We start from the raw sequence: 15,000 nt of genomic DNA, 5'->3' as shown, positions 1-15,000 counted from the left end.
TAGAGAGACTATTTAGGGAGATGCTGTTATTCAGGGAGACTACACTCCACTCCGTTTGTGTAGCGTAAAAATTGTTTTGGAAGACTGCTCTATTTTTTTCGAACGTACGCAGACAGTCTGGTGCAGCCAGTTCCATTGATTATAGTAGAGGCTAATTGTTGCAGCAGACACAGGCACAGAATGCTTCAGTTACATGCCTGGTGTAGCCTGGTGTAGAGAACTAAGTACAGGGACAGTCACCCTATAGCAGTTGGGGGTTAGGTGGCTTGCTCAGGGCCACAATGGCAACTGGCATCAAACCCATGACTTCCTGGCTTTACACTTGGAAGTCCAGATGACTAACCTCCAGATAGCAAGACTAACCACTAGACACTGCTCTCTATCAGGGGTGGGGAATCCAGCTTCAGAAAGTCCTACCATAAATTTGTTCCAACCATTCACTAATCCATCTGATTCCAATTAGCACAGCTCTTTCTGTCACTTACCCATGTTCACTTGCTCTGAAATAACAAGCATTCGATGAACAATGGATTTTAGTCAGTGGCGTAAGGGTTCAGTGGTGTTGTGCATGGTTGAATTGGAAGAATATTGAGCCGTATTAATGTTTCCACATCATCTGTTTTGTAAGCCACATAAATTCTCCCCAACTCTTTCATGGCCCTGCCAGAAGTGAGGATGCACTAACGAGACTTAAAAGCTCTGCACTGTGATGCAATAAGGGAGACCAGGGCCAGTGTGTTTGGTGTCCGCCATGGCTTTCCATTAGGAATGAGGACATGGCGGAGGATGCCTTAGTCAATTTTCATTACAGTTGCTGTGAGTTAGACAGGTTAGTTTTACCCTACTGATGATGTGTTGTTGCAATGGTAATCCTGCTCAGTACGAATCCGGGCTGGCTTCTAGGCGTGTGCGTGAGTTGTGCGAATGAGGCAGAAGAAGGAAAAGAGAGGATTGGAACTGGGAAAGAAGAGAAAAGTATGAGCTAAATGTCAATAAAAGTCTCTATTTGCAATTTACATTGTAGTAATCATATTAAGTAGTATTGACACTTGAGAGCAGTTTGAGGTTTTGAAAAGTGCAAAAAATCAATGTTTGTTTGTACTTGCAGCGTAATTTTGTGATCCTGTGGAATGATTTTCTTAAACTGTTAATCAAATTTAGGAGCTTGAAATTGAATTGCATCTCAAGTGTCTTCACCACCTTGCGTGTGTGTGTGTGTGTACGTGTGTGTGTACGTCTCTCTGTGTGTGTGTGTGTGTGTGTGTGTGTGTGTGTGTGTGTGTGTGTGTGTGTGTGTGTGTGTGTGTGTACGTGTGTGTTTGTGCCTACAGAAGTATGACACTAACGTGGGGTCCCAGGGCTCCCAGCTGTCTCGGGGGCAGAAGCAGCGCATTGCCATCGCCAGAGCCATCATCCGCGACCCCAAGATTCTGCTGCTGGACGAGGCCACCTCCGCACTGGACACAGAGAGCGAGAAGGTATACAGCAGATCCCCTCTCTCTCTTTATCTCCCTCTCTCTCTCTCTCTCTCTCCCTTTCTCTCTCTCACACACACACGCTTACATACAAATACACATTTAAAAATGCACAAAACACAGAAAATATGCACACCCAGACATGACGGCTTTGTTTTGAAATCCTTTTGGACTAGATGTGGATTGTGCATTGTTACAGTTTGTCTGTCTGTATCTGTGCGTGCACGGGTGTATGTGAATGTCTGTGTTTACAGTATGTGTGTGTTTGTGTGTGTGTGTGTATGTGTGTGTGTGAGTGTACTGTATCTGTATGAGTTTGTGTGTGTGTGTTCTTGTGTGTGCATGTCTTTGTATGTTCATGCCTCTCTCTCTTTCTCTGTGTGTGTGTGTGTGTGTGTGTGTGTGTGTGTGTGTAACAGACAGTGCAGGAGGCCCTGGATAAGGCGCGAGAGGGGCGTACATGCATCGTCATCGCTCACCGCCTGTCCACCATCCAGAACTCTGACATCATCGCCGTGATGTCACGCGGCTACCTCATGGAGAAAGGCAACCACGAGCAGCTGATGGGCAAGAAGGGAGCATACTACAAACTGGTCACCACGGGAGCGCCCATCAGCTAATAACAACAGCAACAGCACTCTGTACAGCTACAGATTTATACATTGACACCAATGTGAGGGCTAAGTCAGGTCAGACTTTACATTAACACTGGTCAGGAGAGCAGTAAGGGAGGAGGAGTTGGGGTGATTCCAAGGGCCCCTCATGAAACTTAATGAACAGCCTTATTATGTTTGGGAGGGTCCAATATATTCTGTCTCTTAGGGCTGAGCATTTCTAGCAGAGCTCCTGACACCAGTGCTACGTTTGGTCAGCTCTAGACTTTGTGTTAACACACATCAGGATAGCAACCCTGACACAAAACTAAACAGCTTTTTAGAATCTGAAAACACTTTAAAAGTTGCTGTTCTCTTAGAATCTGAAAACAATTTAAAGCTGCTGTTGTCAGCAGTGTTAGTCTTCTTGACAAACTCTGCCAGGCTTCCTGGCCAAAAGAGACAGCTGACTTTAATTCTTGTTTTGTATACACAATAATACCTTTGAAGTAGGGATTCTGTGAAAGGTTCTGTGCAGTCTGGCTGGGATGAATTTTACAGATTACAAAGGCCAGAAATGCCCTTGAGTTTTTGTTGTTGTTGTTGTTAACTTTAGTTTCATTTACAGTAGCTTTTATACTGCTTAAGAAATGATTTACATATATATAACATGAGCATTATGTAATATCTACATACAGTTTAAGAGTAATTATATTTATGAAATTAAATGATGTGTAGATTCATATTTTTTCCACGAGATAATTTAGCTGAGATAAAAACACAAAAAGTTGGTCCTTAAATATGACAATGGTAATTTTCATCTGGCAAGCTTAATTAGTTCTCAAACATTAACTGACTGTGTGCTATGTTAGCAAATACTTTTCATCATAATGTATAACACACACAAACACACACACACACACACACACACACACTCACACACACACACACACACACACACACACACATACACACACACACACACACACAAAGGCTGGCTTGGTATTCTAGATTCTGTTTCAGTGCTGTCGTGATTTGGAGACAGAAGTCACAAATAAACTCAGTTTGTGTTGTCATTCATGTTGTACAGCTATAAATGTTTACATATGTCATCAGATTGTTGTCATTTGCATGCCTTCATATCAATGCCATCTTGATTTGTAAGTATTTATGGATTCAAAGGCATAATTAATGAAAGTTGTAAGTCTAACAGACTATTGAAAATTACATCTGATGATCTGAAGTATTTCCAATAAAATGCACAAAGACTGTTTGTAATACCTTTGTATTAATTTCGATAATGAAAATATGCTATGTAAAATAACATAAGGATTTCAAATTTTACACATGGCTTTGTTTGAGGGTAAAACAGTAGCCTAATGTTTATATTTTAGGCTACAGGCCCTAACTGTCGGGCATCGCCCATGTCAGGTTTTTACAGCTGTTCACCACTAGGTGCCGCATCAAGTCCATTTGTCCATGTTGTCACCGTTTACGGTCTACACGTGATGCGCTCTCACGATGATTTTACACTGGGGAAGATGTTAGGGTATTTGACTAACTGCTTTTGCACCTTATCACTCGAGTGACAGTTGCATCATCATAGCTTTTAGGCGACAATCTAATTCACCACCTTAAGTGGCAGTTAAGGAAATTATCCCTCGTCGCTCTCAAGCTCACCTTTGACGCAAGCAGAAGACACTCACGAGCGAAGCGTCTCTTCACGAAGCGCTTATGGTAATAGCCTAAGCTTTACGTTTCCCCCCATTATTTATTTTGATCTTTATCCACCTATAAATTAATCACTTACCGCTCTTGGGCGTTAAATCACGATCATGAAAGTGTGATATTGAAGTAGCTTACAGTGTTTCATAACACCCCATGGATGCGCCTGCTTTACTCAGTATTAGTAGAGTTCGGGACGTCCCTGCGGGGTAGATCAACTGACGGCACCTACGGCTAGAAAGGCTTGGGGCGTATAGCCTTTCTAGTATACATCAACGCCAACATTTGTTCCCCACTTCACATGTTGTTGTGTTATTTTAACTGAATAACTGTTTTACATTTGTTTAGGAACTCTAATTTTCTGTGTGCACTGTGAATCTAGGTGTAGCCTTTTATGATACCTCATATGGACACGCTCATCTGATGAAGGCGGAGGATCCACACCTGTGAACTGTATTTATAATAAGTATAATAAATATTTGACACACCTGAATAAACAATTAAACAGAGGCAGTCACTTCTGTACTGGTGCACTTTATTCAAAACTGTCTCCATGATATGGTACTGAGAGCTGGATACCTAGAATAGGCTAGGCTACTGTAAACCCTGCTGGCTGATTGTATAAACATGTTCTATCAGACACACAAGGCATCTACTGCCTCAGGGCTGATATCTGGATTGTTTGGCTGTTTAGTGATACATATGTAAGCACATACAAAGATATATTCATGTGCACACACATAGCTAGTCAGCGACAGATTTGGTTGCGAGAGTAATGACAGACATCTTGATATAGACATACATACTGTATGAAACAATGAGCTATCAAATCCAGAATCACAGAATGAATGGCATGGACAGGAGTGCCAATATTCTCTCAAATCTGTTCAAAAACATGTGCTTTTGACAGACTTTGTTTTCATTCTTGGCAAAGTCATGAATGAATAAATATTCATATGAATGAATATAAGAAACTGAATAAATAAATAAATACAAAGTAAACACTTCATTGAACTTCACTGAAAGCTAAAAGGAGAAATTAATGTAGGGTTTGGGGTTTGCTGTTGTTTCTGTTGATTACGGAGCCAGAACACCTGTCTATCTTTACACTCATGTAGAGATAGAGATAAATTCTGGCCTGTGAAAATATGTGTATGCACTATCACGCGTAAACAGTCTCTGTAAATACTTGTCGTATGAGCCAGGTGTCGGTACAACCTGGAGTGTGTTTTTGTGTATTTTTGCATAAAGTTACAGGTATTCTGGAGTACATATATGTATGTGAGTGATTATAATTTGATATTCCCTGTGTGTGTGTCTGCGTGTGTGTCAGGTATCCATTAGTCTTTCCCTGCCCTGTAGAGTCGGCCTGTGTGTGTGTGTGCGCGCGCTATAGGTATCCATTAGTCATGTCATGTGTACCTAAAGCTGCGCTGTAGCATGTGTGTGTATGTGTGTGTGTGTGTTTGTGTGTGTCACAGGTAGCCATTTGTCCTGTGAGCCCCATTACTGCCGTTGGCGTTCCTCTGTGACCTGTGGGATGTGTGAGGTGGCTTCTTCGGGTGTGGCGGGATTTCCTCCTCGTCAGAGCTGAAGTCCACCTCATGGTGATTATCTAAGGACACCTAGGGAAAGACAAACACATTATACCCATTAGAGGCCATGACTAGACTCCTCAGTGTATTAGATAAAAAACGCCTGAATAAAGTCTCTGTTTCAGTTTTAAATGTACCGTTCAGAATAAAAAAAAATAAGCAACTTCAACATCTGTGTGCTCCAGTGATCCCTTCCTTTCACAACGTTTTAAATGTATTTATATAGCAGATGCTACGTAATAATGTATTTACACATTTACACACTTATTTGAGTGGTGTAGGCCAACTCATGCTGTAGAATGGCATACTAATGGCATAAGTCAGCTGGTTCAAAAGAAATATACTGTACTGCAAGGATATGAAATAAACTCCCTTCATCTGTACTTACACACAAAGGATTCAGTTTTCTCCCCTGTAAAAAAGAAAGAGAGAGGGAACATCTTGTGTAATTAAGACCTCAGTGTACAATTATGTTGCATTAGGAAGTGAAAATACTTGCATGTATATGTGTGTTTGTGCATTTGCATGCATGTGTATGTGTGTGTGTGTGTGTGTGTGTGTGTGTGTCCAAAAAGTCCTCTTTGATGTCACGAGCAGCCATGTGTGTGTGTGTGTGTGTGTGTGTGTGTGTCTCACCTGTGGTCCAGACAGTGCTCTGCAGGTGACCCTGAGGATAAGGTAGGCCCAGAGACAGTGCAGCGCCAGCAGGAGCAGCAGCATGCCGTTGAGGAGCCACCAGGAGGGGAAGATGCCCAGCAGAGACCAGCTCTCAAACACCGTCGTCTTCAGCACCCTGTGGCACAGCAGAGTGGAGAGATACATGGTCAGGGCTCAAGAACTACACACCTGACTAACTGAGGACTATAGGACACACACACACACACACACACACACACACACACACAGACAACCACACATACACACACACACTACACACACAAAGAAAATAGTCAGTCAAACGTGACTATTCTCAATAACTACACACCTAACTCACTGAGAACTATAGAGCAGACACACAAACACACACACAAACAGACATACACACACACACAAAGAAAAACATGATCAGTCAAACATCACTATGCTCAATAACTACACACCCAACACACTGAGAACTATAGAACACACACACACACACACAGAGAAGAACATGATCAGTCAAACGTCAATATGCTACATACCTGACTCACTGGAAACTATAGAACACTCGCGCACACACACACACACACACAAATGCATACCTGCACACGCACACACAGATACACACAAATACACACACACATACAATGCAGACACATAGACACACACACAAATAAGAACAAGATCAGCCAAACGTCACTTTGATCAATGACTACACGCCTGACTCTCTGATTATTATAGAACATACACACAGACACACAAAGAGAGAGAGAGAGAGAGAGGAACATGATCAGTCCAATGTCACTGTGCCAAGAGCCTAACGATATGTGATTTCAAGACTGATACCGATTTCGATATTTGAAGATTTAAAAAAACAATAAATCGTCTGATATTCATCAAACACATTAGCATATTGAAAAGTTCTGATCAAATTGGGACATTGCGTTTAAATAGACCTAACTATCTGGTATCCTAATGAAAGTCTAAATTATAAAATAATTATGAAATAAAATCATCTGTGATAACCACCAATGGCACTATAACTTTTAAGGTATGTATGTTATGCTTTATGATGTTTTGTTACCGTTAAAGCATTAAACAATGCAGTACTTTGTGTGATTGGAACGGAAAAAGATAATGTCCATACTGTCATATGACTCACACTACCTCCGTCATAACTACTGTACTATAAAGGAGTGAAAAAATAGGATGACCACCAACCTGACCACCACCAAACCACTAACCAATTCCTCTGAAAAGGAGGACAAGTTGTGTCTAAAATTGAGGACAAATTGTCATATTGGGGGAGGGGGGTGTTGCTTAGCGAGAAAACATTAACATTAGCTTTTTACACACTGTTAACAGCATTGTTAGAGTGATACTTTGTGTGACTGGAAAGGTTGCATAACGTCAGTTAACACACACACACACACACACACACACACACACACACTCACACACACACACACACACACACAGAATTTGTTGTCTGTGTCTGAGCCACTGCCAGCCCTTAGTATTTGTCCCATATATAAACCTCGGAAGGACCTCCACATTTGCTGGCACCATTTCTATCTTGGCATCCACGTAACTATTCCGATATACCTCTCCTTACATTAAGTAAGCTCTCAAGGAGAAGAGCGTGCCAACCAATCTATATGATGGAGTGATTCTTGTAGTGGTGATTGTAATGACTACCTCCGTCTCTTCCACTTCCTTTCTCTTCTCTTCTCTCTCCATCTCTCTCTATCTCTATCACACGCACACACACACACACACACACACACACACACACACACACACACACACACAAACACACTCTTTCTCTCACTGACACCATGCTCACCATTAGAACATCAAAGGCAATATGGCTGAAGACTAAGAAGCTGTGATTCTGCTGATGTGTTTGTGATTACCTTCATCTACGAGAGGAGCACGGCTAGTTGTTAACAAGCTTCCACCTTCGGAGGTGTGACACACACACACACACACACACACACACACACACACAGACACACACATACACAGACACACACGCATATACAAACACATTATCACACACACACACACACACACACACACACCCACACACACATACACAGACACACACGCATATACAAACACATTATCACACACACACATTATGCACCACAAACGAGCACGCCTGGACAGAAACCATGGAAACCCCTTAATGGATTGCAGCTCTAGCCGTGTGTGTGCGGCTATGCTGATTGAACCTAATTGAGAGGATGGTGAGAGAGTTGGGTTTTAGAGGGACTAGGGACATACCAAGGTCAATGCCTACACAGCACACAGTGACAAAGGCTTACTTCTTGTTCCAGACTTATTCAGTGGCCAAATGTGATACAATGTAAGCGGGCGGGCCATTAGGTTCCCGCAGGTAAATGATCCAGGTACTCGTAACTCAGTACTGTAATCCGGCACAGGACCAGATCTGCACCACATCTCTTCCAGCATCATCTACTCTCCGTATTTACCTTTAGAAAACTCTCTCTTCAATTTCCTCAGCTGATATTTACTTTCATAAGCTCTTTTCAAAGGAAACCTCTGTTTCCTTTATTGAACAGTTTAATTTCTTAATTAATTAGTTGAACTTCCACGTGTTGGTGACTGAAGAGACAAAAGGGTCCTTAAGGGGGCAGACGAGAAAGACTCACCAGGCGGGATAGAGAGCCAGCCGAGATGTGATGAAGATGAGGGTAAACATGAGGAAGAGGAGGTTGCAGAAGCGCTTGAAACGAGCGTACTTGGCCATTTTAGCTGCCTGAAACACACACACACACACAGAGGACCACAATTAACCAGGACAGACAAGGAAGCCTCCTCTGGAGTCTAGTTCAGTTGTAATGCTGTAATGGTTGTCAAATAAAACATGTAAAGCCAAAATTGTATGTTCCTCTCCTCAGAATTCAGATACTGTATTGTTCAGTTATAAAGTATTTTCACGCACACACGCACACACACACACACACACACACACACACATTTCTCTACATGACATGCTCAGTATATTTCTATGAATTCATTCTATTGTATCTTACTTATAAACACAATGACAATGAACACATACAGTATCTGAGGGAAGGTTCTAGGGCTTGTGTTTAAATAGGCCTAACTATCTGGTATCCTAAATGAAAGTCAATGTATAAATGAAATAAATGTATTTTATGCTTTATGATGTTTTGTTACCGTTAAAGCTTTAAACAATACGGTACTTTGTGTGATTGGAACGGAAAATTGCAAAATGTAAGATAATGTCCATACTGTCATATGACTCACACTACCTCCGTCATAACTACTGTACTAGAAAGGAGTGAAAAAATAGGATGACCACCAACCTGACCACCACCAAACCACTAACCAATTCCTCTGACAAGTTGTGTCTAAAATTGAGGACAAATTGTCATATTGGGGGAGGGGGGTGTTGCTTAGCGAAAAAACATTAAGCTTTTTACACACTGTTAACAGCATTGTTAGAGTGATACTTTGTGTGACTGGAAAGGTTGCATAACGTCAGATAACCTCCATACTCTCATATCATTTATGTTGTGTTGTTACGATGTGTGTGTGTGTGTGTGTGTGTGTGTGTGTGTGTGTGTGTGTGTGTGTGTAGGTGTGTTCCACAGATGGCTGTGTGTGAGTCCATGCATTATCCAGCACACGCACTTACCTCCAAGAGCACTTCAGCAGAGTCATGCAGGCACATGACCAGGGTTCCCGCACGCACCATGTTACTGATGTAAGAGAGGACGATCAGGGACACGGACAACACGTGGTGCATCAAGGTGATCAGGAAGTCCTGACACGGACGGAGCGATGGAGCATGATACAGAGAAAAGAAAAGGTCTAGTTCTTAGAGAGAAATGGGAGGGCATGTCTGCAATGTAACGTGTGTGTGTGTGTGTATGTGTTTGTGTGTTTGTCTTTCTCTCTCACTCTCTCTCTCTCTCTCTCGGTCTCTCTCTTTCTCTCGGTCTCTCTCTCTCTCTCTCTCTCTCTGTGTGATGTGTCTGGAAGCAAATCAGACAGATCTGCCTGTATATCTCTCTGATCACATCTGTGTGCATCTCATTACATTTCCACTACAAAGACACTTATGCCTGGGCACTTAAGGATCAGAGCATCCAGACAATATTGACAGTGGGCGTATGTGGCCTCATCTGTATGTGTATGTGTGCGCATACATTGTGTGTGTGTGTGTGTGTGTGTGTGTGTGTGTGTAGACATGGGTGTCTGTGTGAGACAGAGAGAGAGAAAAAAAATAAACATTCTAGAGTGTGCAGTCTCCAGCATTTTGGAGATTACAGCTGGTGTGTGTGTGCAAGCATGATTCTCTTTCTCCCTTTCTCTTTTTCTGTTTGTGTGCATGCATGAGTCTAACTCTCTCTCTCTCTCTCTGTGCTTGTGTGTGTGTGTGTGTGTGTGTGTGTGTGTGCGCACTCTGAGTGAGCGACTGAGACAGTAAGCAGCCTGGTGTGTGTGCTCTGTGTGGCAGTTTGGGGATTACAGCTGACCGGTTCATAGTTCTAGAAGTAGGCCACTCTCTCATTCCAGCTGTTTTTCAGACCGAGTAAGCTTAAAGACACGCATCTGCGCATGCACACACGGATATGTGTGTGTGTGTGTGTTTGTGTGTGTTAGTGTGTGTGTGTCTGTGTGTGATTATGTGTTGTTTATCTGACAAATATTTCCGTCAAACCTCCCTTGAATAGTCCCCTTTAGACTATATAAAGATGTTGAGATTATCAACAAACTCTCTGCTAACTACAATTCAGGGTCAGAGGTTGGTTTTGGTTAAAGGGATGTTCAGTAATTATTCGACCATAATTTTACATGCATAAACTCTCTGTAGATGAACTCTACAAGTGTTAACAGGCACGTTTTTTTCCGTGTACATGCTGTGAAAAGACAAACACATACCTTTAAAGCCAATTATCTAATTTGAATAAACATTTCTCAAAATAAATATATAGTGCTTAATATAATTCATGATTATTTCAGGTGTCAGGTGGCTATGCTACTCCATACGACAGTTAACACAAATGGCCATCACAGACCAGTAATTTATCCTTTGTTATTCACTGGCATCATGCTAGCATCCTATGATTTTACTACCAGTCTGTTCACACACACACACACACACACACACACACACACACACACACACACACACACACACACACACACACACACACACACACACACACACACTGTACACATAATGCTGCTTACTCAGTCCTTCAGGTTACTGAGGGTGTTTTGAATGTTTCTGTGTTTGTGTGTGTTTTTGTGTGTATATTTGTATGTGTACATATGTGTGTGTGATGACAGATCAGATGAGAGAGGGGATAGATATATAGATGGAGAAAGAGATTGTGTGTGTGTGTGTGTGTGTGTGTGTGTGTGTGTGTGTGTATGTAGTACCTTTCTCTTAACATCAGCAAGCTGGGGCACGAGCAGCGACAGACAGAACGACAGCTCCAGCAGGTAGTAGTAGTGCACCTCCACTGTCAGCGGCTGCCGGCCAATCAGAAATGAGCTCTCAATATGACATAACAGCTGTTGCTATGATTAATGCTGGGCCTTCAAAGGTCAGCATGACATGCAGGTCATAGAGCAAACAGGTCGATCATACACTGGGTGAGTGTGTGTGTGCACGTGTGTGTGTGTGTGTGTGTGGGTGTGTGTGTGTGTGTGTGTGTTTGTGTGTGTGTGTGTGTGTGTGTGTGTGTGTGTGTGTGTGGTCAGTGTGATCACAGTGAGCGGATAAAGGGAGCCCAGGCGGGGATCAAGTTAAGGTTACATCAGATGGTTTGCTTTGTCCCAGGTGTTCAGGTCCATTATTCAAAAGCTTGGTTTGGACAGGTGTGTCTGTGTGGTGAGTCTCTGTGTGTGTGTGTGTGTGTGTGTGTTTCTCAGTTTCCATGAGAGCGTCAAATGAGACTGTGCTAACTGAGTCCAATTGCAATCCATCATAATGCCATATTCTTAACGTCTACCAGAGCATAAAATAAAAGGTAAACATTACATAAAATTCTGTAAACATTTCATGAAATTATACATTTCATAAATTAGAACAACACAGTCCAATTTCAGCTACATATACGTATGTGTGTGCTTCTGGTATATGTCAAAGGAATACTATTTAATACATACACTAATTGTTCCAAAAAGACATCACTCCTTCTCTCCCAGTGGTTAGGCACTGTAGCCTTGATTTGCCAGCAGGCTAGGAAACTGTATAGCTCATCTAATCTAGTCTGCTCATAAATAGTACACGGGAGACACAGTACCTGATTAGGGTAGTTCTGCCAGCACTCTCTGGTGTTGTGCAGCCATGGTGTCTTAATGGCAGAAAAGAGACAAGACGAGACTATTAGGAGCATGGCAGAAAATGATGGTGCACAGCTAGACAAGATTATTATTATTTATATACAGTAACACATGCAATACACAGAGGCAAATCAACCTGCTTTACACAAATAAAAGCAAAACATAATGACAAAGGAAACATGTAAGAATGTAATTAATAATTTCAAAAGTGTAAAGAAAGAGTACATATGTTTGATTCTGAGATGGAACCAGACTGAAATTGGTGTTGGTCAAGCAGATTGGTGGTGGTCAGGGTCAGATCTGTTCCTGAGTCAACCACTATCTGACCCCCACCCCCAAGTGCACAGCCAGGGAGCATGTGAGTCACACACACACACACACACACACACACATACTCACATGCATGTACGCACATACAAACACACAAACATATGCACAAGGACGCATCCACACACACACACACACACACACACACACACACACACACACACACAGACACACGCACACACACACACAAACACATACCTACAAAAAACACACACACGTGCAGACACAAGCACACCTACACAAGCACTTTCTCTCTGACTCTCTCTCACATATATACTGTTGAACACACATTCCTTTTTCTTTCCCTATCACTCTCTTCCTCTGCAAAAAGGGAGACTAGTCATAAAACACATGAGGAAGTTCAGTCTTTCAAGCTTTCTCTCACTCTCTCCCTCCCTCTGACTCTTTTTCACACACACACACGCACGCACGCACGCACGCACGCATGCACGCACACACATAGACCTTCTTCATACCATCATAGCCTCCCACAGCATGGAGCCAACCAATGACTGTCCAATCAGAGCTAGTCTCTACCCAAGTCAAGGCAGCCAGAATGATATGAACACAGCAATCACCACTGGGGAAAAAGACATCACCATGTAAGCCTGAGTACAGGAATGATCTTGTATCTGTGTGTGTGTGTGTGTGTGTGTGTGTGTGTGTGTGTGTGTGTGTGTGTGTGTGTGTGTGTGTGTGTGTGTCTGTCTGTGTGTGTCAAGTCCAGTCAGTCAATCAGTCATTAAGGACAGAGGCAGTTTAATTGTTATTTATTGCTGTCCAGCTCACTCCTTTGAGGCAGCAGGCAGTGGCAGTCCTAATGGGAAAATATGGGCCCAATGCATGGTGGGTAATTAATTCAAATTAAGAGTTGTCGCACACCCTTCCCCCCTCCCTCCGCCACACACACACACACACTCCTCCTGGGGGGAAAATGAGTCTGCGGTCTTTTCATCCCTTGACCACTTGACCAATTTGATGCGCTCTGTTGCCTGACAACCAATCAGCGCAGCTCTTCAAGAGCGACGGTGAACTGTGGCGGCAAGAGCGCCATGGCAACACTGTCTGGAGAACCACCTGCAATTATTCCAAATCCATTCTCAAACATAATGCAACCTCTATCTATCGCCTCTTTCTCTCTATCTCATATGCACTCTATTCTTGTCATTACCCGTTTGTCATCATCCTCTCTTCCCCGCCTCCCCCCTCTCTCTCTCTCTTTCTCTCTTGCGTATGTTTGTCAAATGCCTCTGACGCTCTTCAGTAGACAGCCGCCTCATTTAAAGAGTGGCTCCTGATAGATGTGGGTCCATTAAGGAGGAGCGTCTTGATTTTAACCCGTAAAAAAAAAAAAAAACGTTTAGTTTGCTTCCTGTCACACATGACATATGGTAGTGATGGAAGTCCCCTACTCAAACCCAACCACAGCATCTCATATGGAAACACAAGCACGTTTGCAACAACGAAATGACCTGAACAACTCCACTGGTCCAATGAGCTTAATTAGAGGTACAGTATATTACTGCTTATAACTGCTAAGCATAAAGAGAGAATGAACACTGACATAATTATGTAAGCATACCTAATCATAAGTCAGTATACGGCTTAGATGGACAAAAGAAAACTGTGCAAATGAATAGAAATGCAAAGAATGCAAAATGTCAATCAACCACTTAGGAATACTAAAAGCATCTGTGTGTATTACTGTGAAGCTTTTCAATTGGCAGCAAAATACCCTCCCCCCCCACACACACACACACACTCATGCTGGGGACATCCCTTTTCTCTGGAGGTGAGTCACTACAGGCAGGAGACAGGAAACATTTGTTCTCACCTTTTTCAGGTAACGCACTCCGTAGGTAAAGATGTAAATGTAGAAAGCAAACTTCCACCTGCGGGGGACAGAGGAACCAGGTGAGATGTCTGGTGGGACCACAGTGTGAGAGTGTGTGTGTGTGTGTTTGTGTGTGTGTGTTAAATTACTGACAGAGAGAGAGAGTGAGAGAGAGAGAGAGACAGGGAGTAAAAATGTGCTGGCATCTAAGCTTTTATTATACGGCTCTTCACAATGCTAGTAGAACGCTCCATTGACTTGAATGGGATTTCCCAACGTTCTACGGTAAAATAAATTCATGTAATTACCGCTGCAAACATAATTACCGCTGTCAATAGCAACAGGTTTTGTGCTTTTGATACGTCTTTCATATCACTACGCAAGGACTGGAACTTCATTCAAATGTGAAAGCAGACGGTTGATCAGCTGTGTTCTAAAGAATGTTTGATTCAAGTTTA

General features: G+C 42.5%; 2 protein-coding genes across 3 annotated transcripts in view; one reads left to right on the top strand and one right to left on the bottom strand.

The window, feature by feature from the left end:
- The window catches only part of abcb11b (ATP-binding cassette, sub-family B (MDR/TAP), member 11b), a 19,682-nt gene extending 17,587 nt beyond the window's left edge, over positions 1-2,095 (top strand). For both annotated transcript variants that reach the window (XM_076302655.1, XM_076302656.1), the window contains 2 exons: positions 1,332-1,478; positions 1,895-2,095. In XM_076302655.1, the coding sequence (XP_076158770.1) occupies positions 1,332-1,478; positions 1,895-2,095 (348 nt within the window). The remainder of the gene's footprint in view (positions 1-1,331; positions 1,479-1,894) is intronic.
- Positions 2,096-4,329: 2,234 nt separating this feature from the next.
- The window catches only part of LOC143141969 (ceramide synthase 6-like), a 15,109-nt gene continuing 4,438 nt past the window's right edge, over positions 4,330-15,000 (bottom strand). Inside the window, exons 4-11 of the mRNA XM_076302654.1 lie at positions 14,543-14,600; positions 12,342-12,392; positions 11,473-11,565; positions 9,719-9,847; positions 8,706-8,812; positions 6,025-6,181; positions 5,777-5,800; positions 4,330-5,418 (exon numbers count right to left, since the gene is read on the bottom strand). Coding sequence (XP_076158769.1) covers positions 5,269-5,418; positions 5,777-5,800; positions 6,025-6,181; positions 8,706-8,812; positions 9,719-9,847; positions 11,473-11,565; positions 12,342-12,392; positions 14,543-14,600 — 769 coding nt within the window. The 3' untranslated portion in view covers positions 4,330-5,268. The remainder of the gene's footprint in view (positions 5,419-5,776; positions 5,801-6,024; positions 6,182-8,705; positions 8,813-9,718; positions 9,848-11,472; positions 11,566-12,341; positions 12,393-14,542; positions 14,601-15,000) is intronic.

This window comes from Alosa pseudoharengus, unplaced genomic scaffold (assembly GCF_046254945.1).
Source record: "Alosa pseudoharengus isolate Yale_2024_CS ecotype anadromous, Long Island Sound unplaced genomic scaffold, YU_APseudo_1.1 YU_APseudo_1.1_scf_24, whole genome shotgun sequence".
In the NCBI taxonomy this organism is placed as follows: domain Eukaryota; kingdom Metazoa; phylum Chordata; class Actinopteri; order Clupeiformes; family Clupeidae; genus Alosa; species Alosa pseudoharengus.
This window is presented reverse-complemented; position numbering and strand designations above follow the sequence as displayed.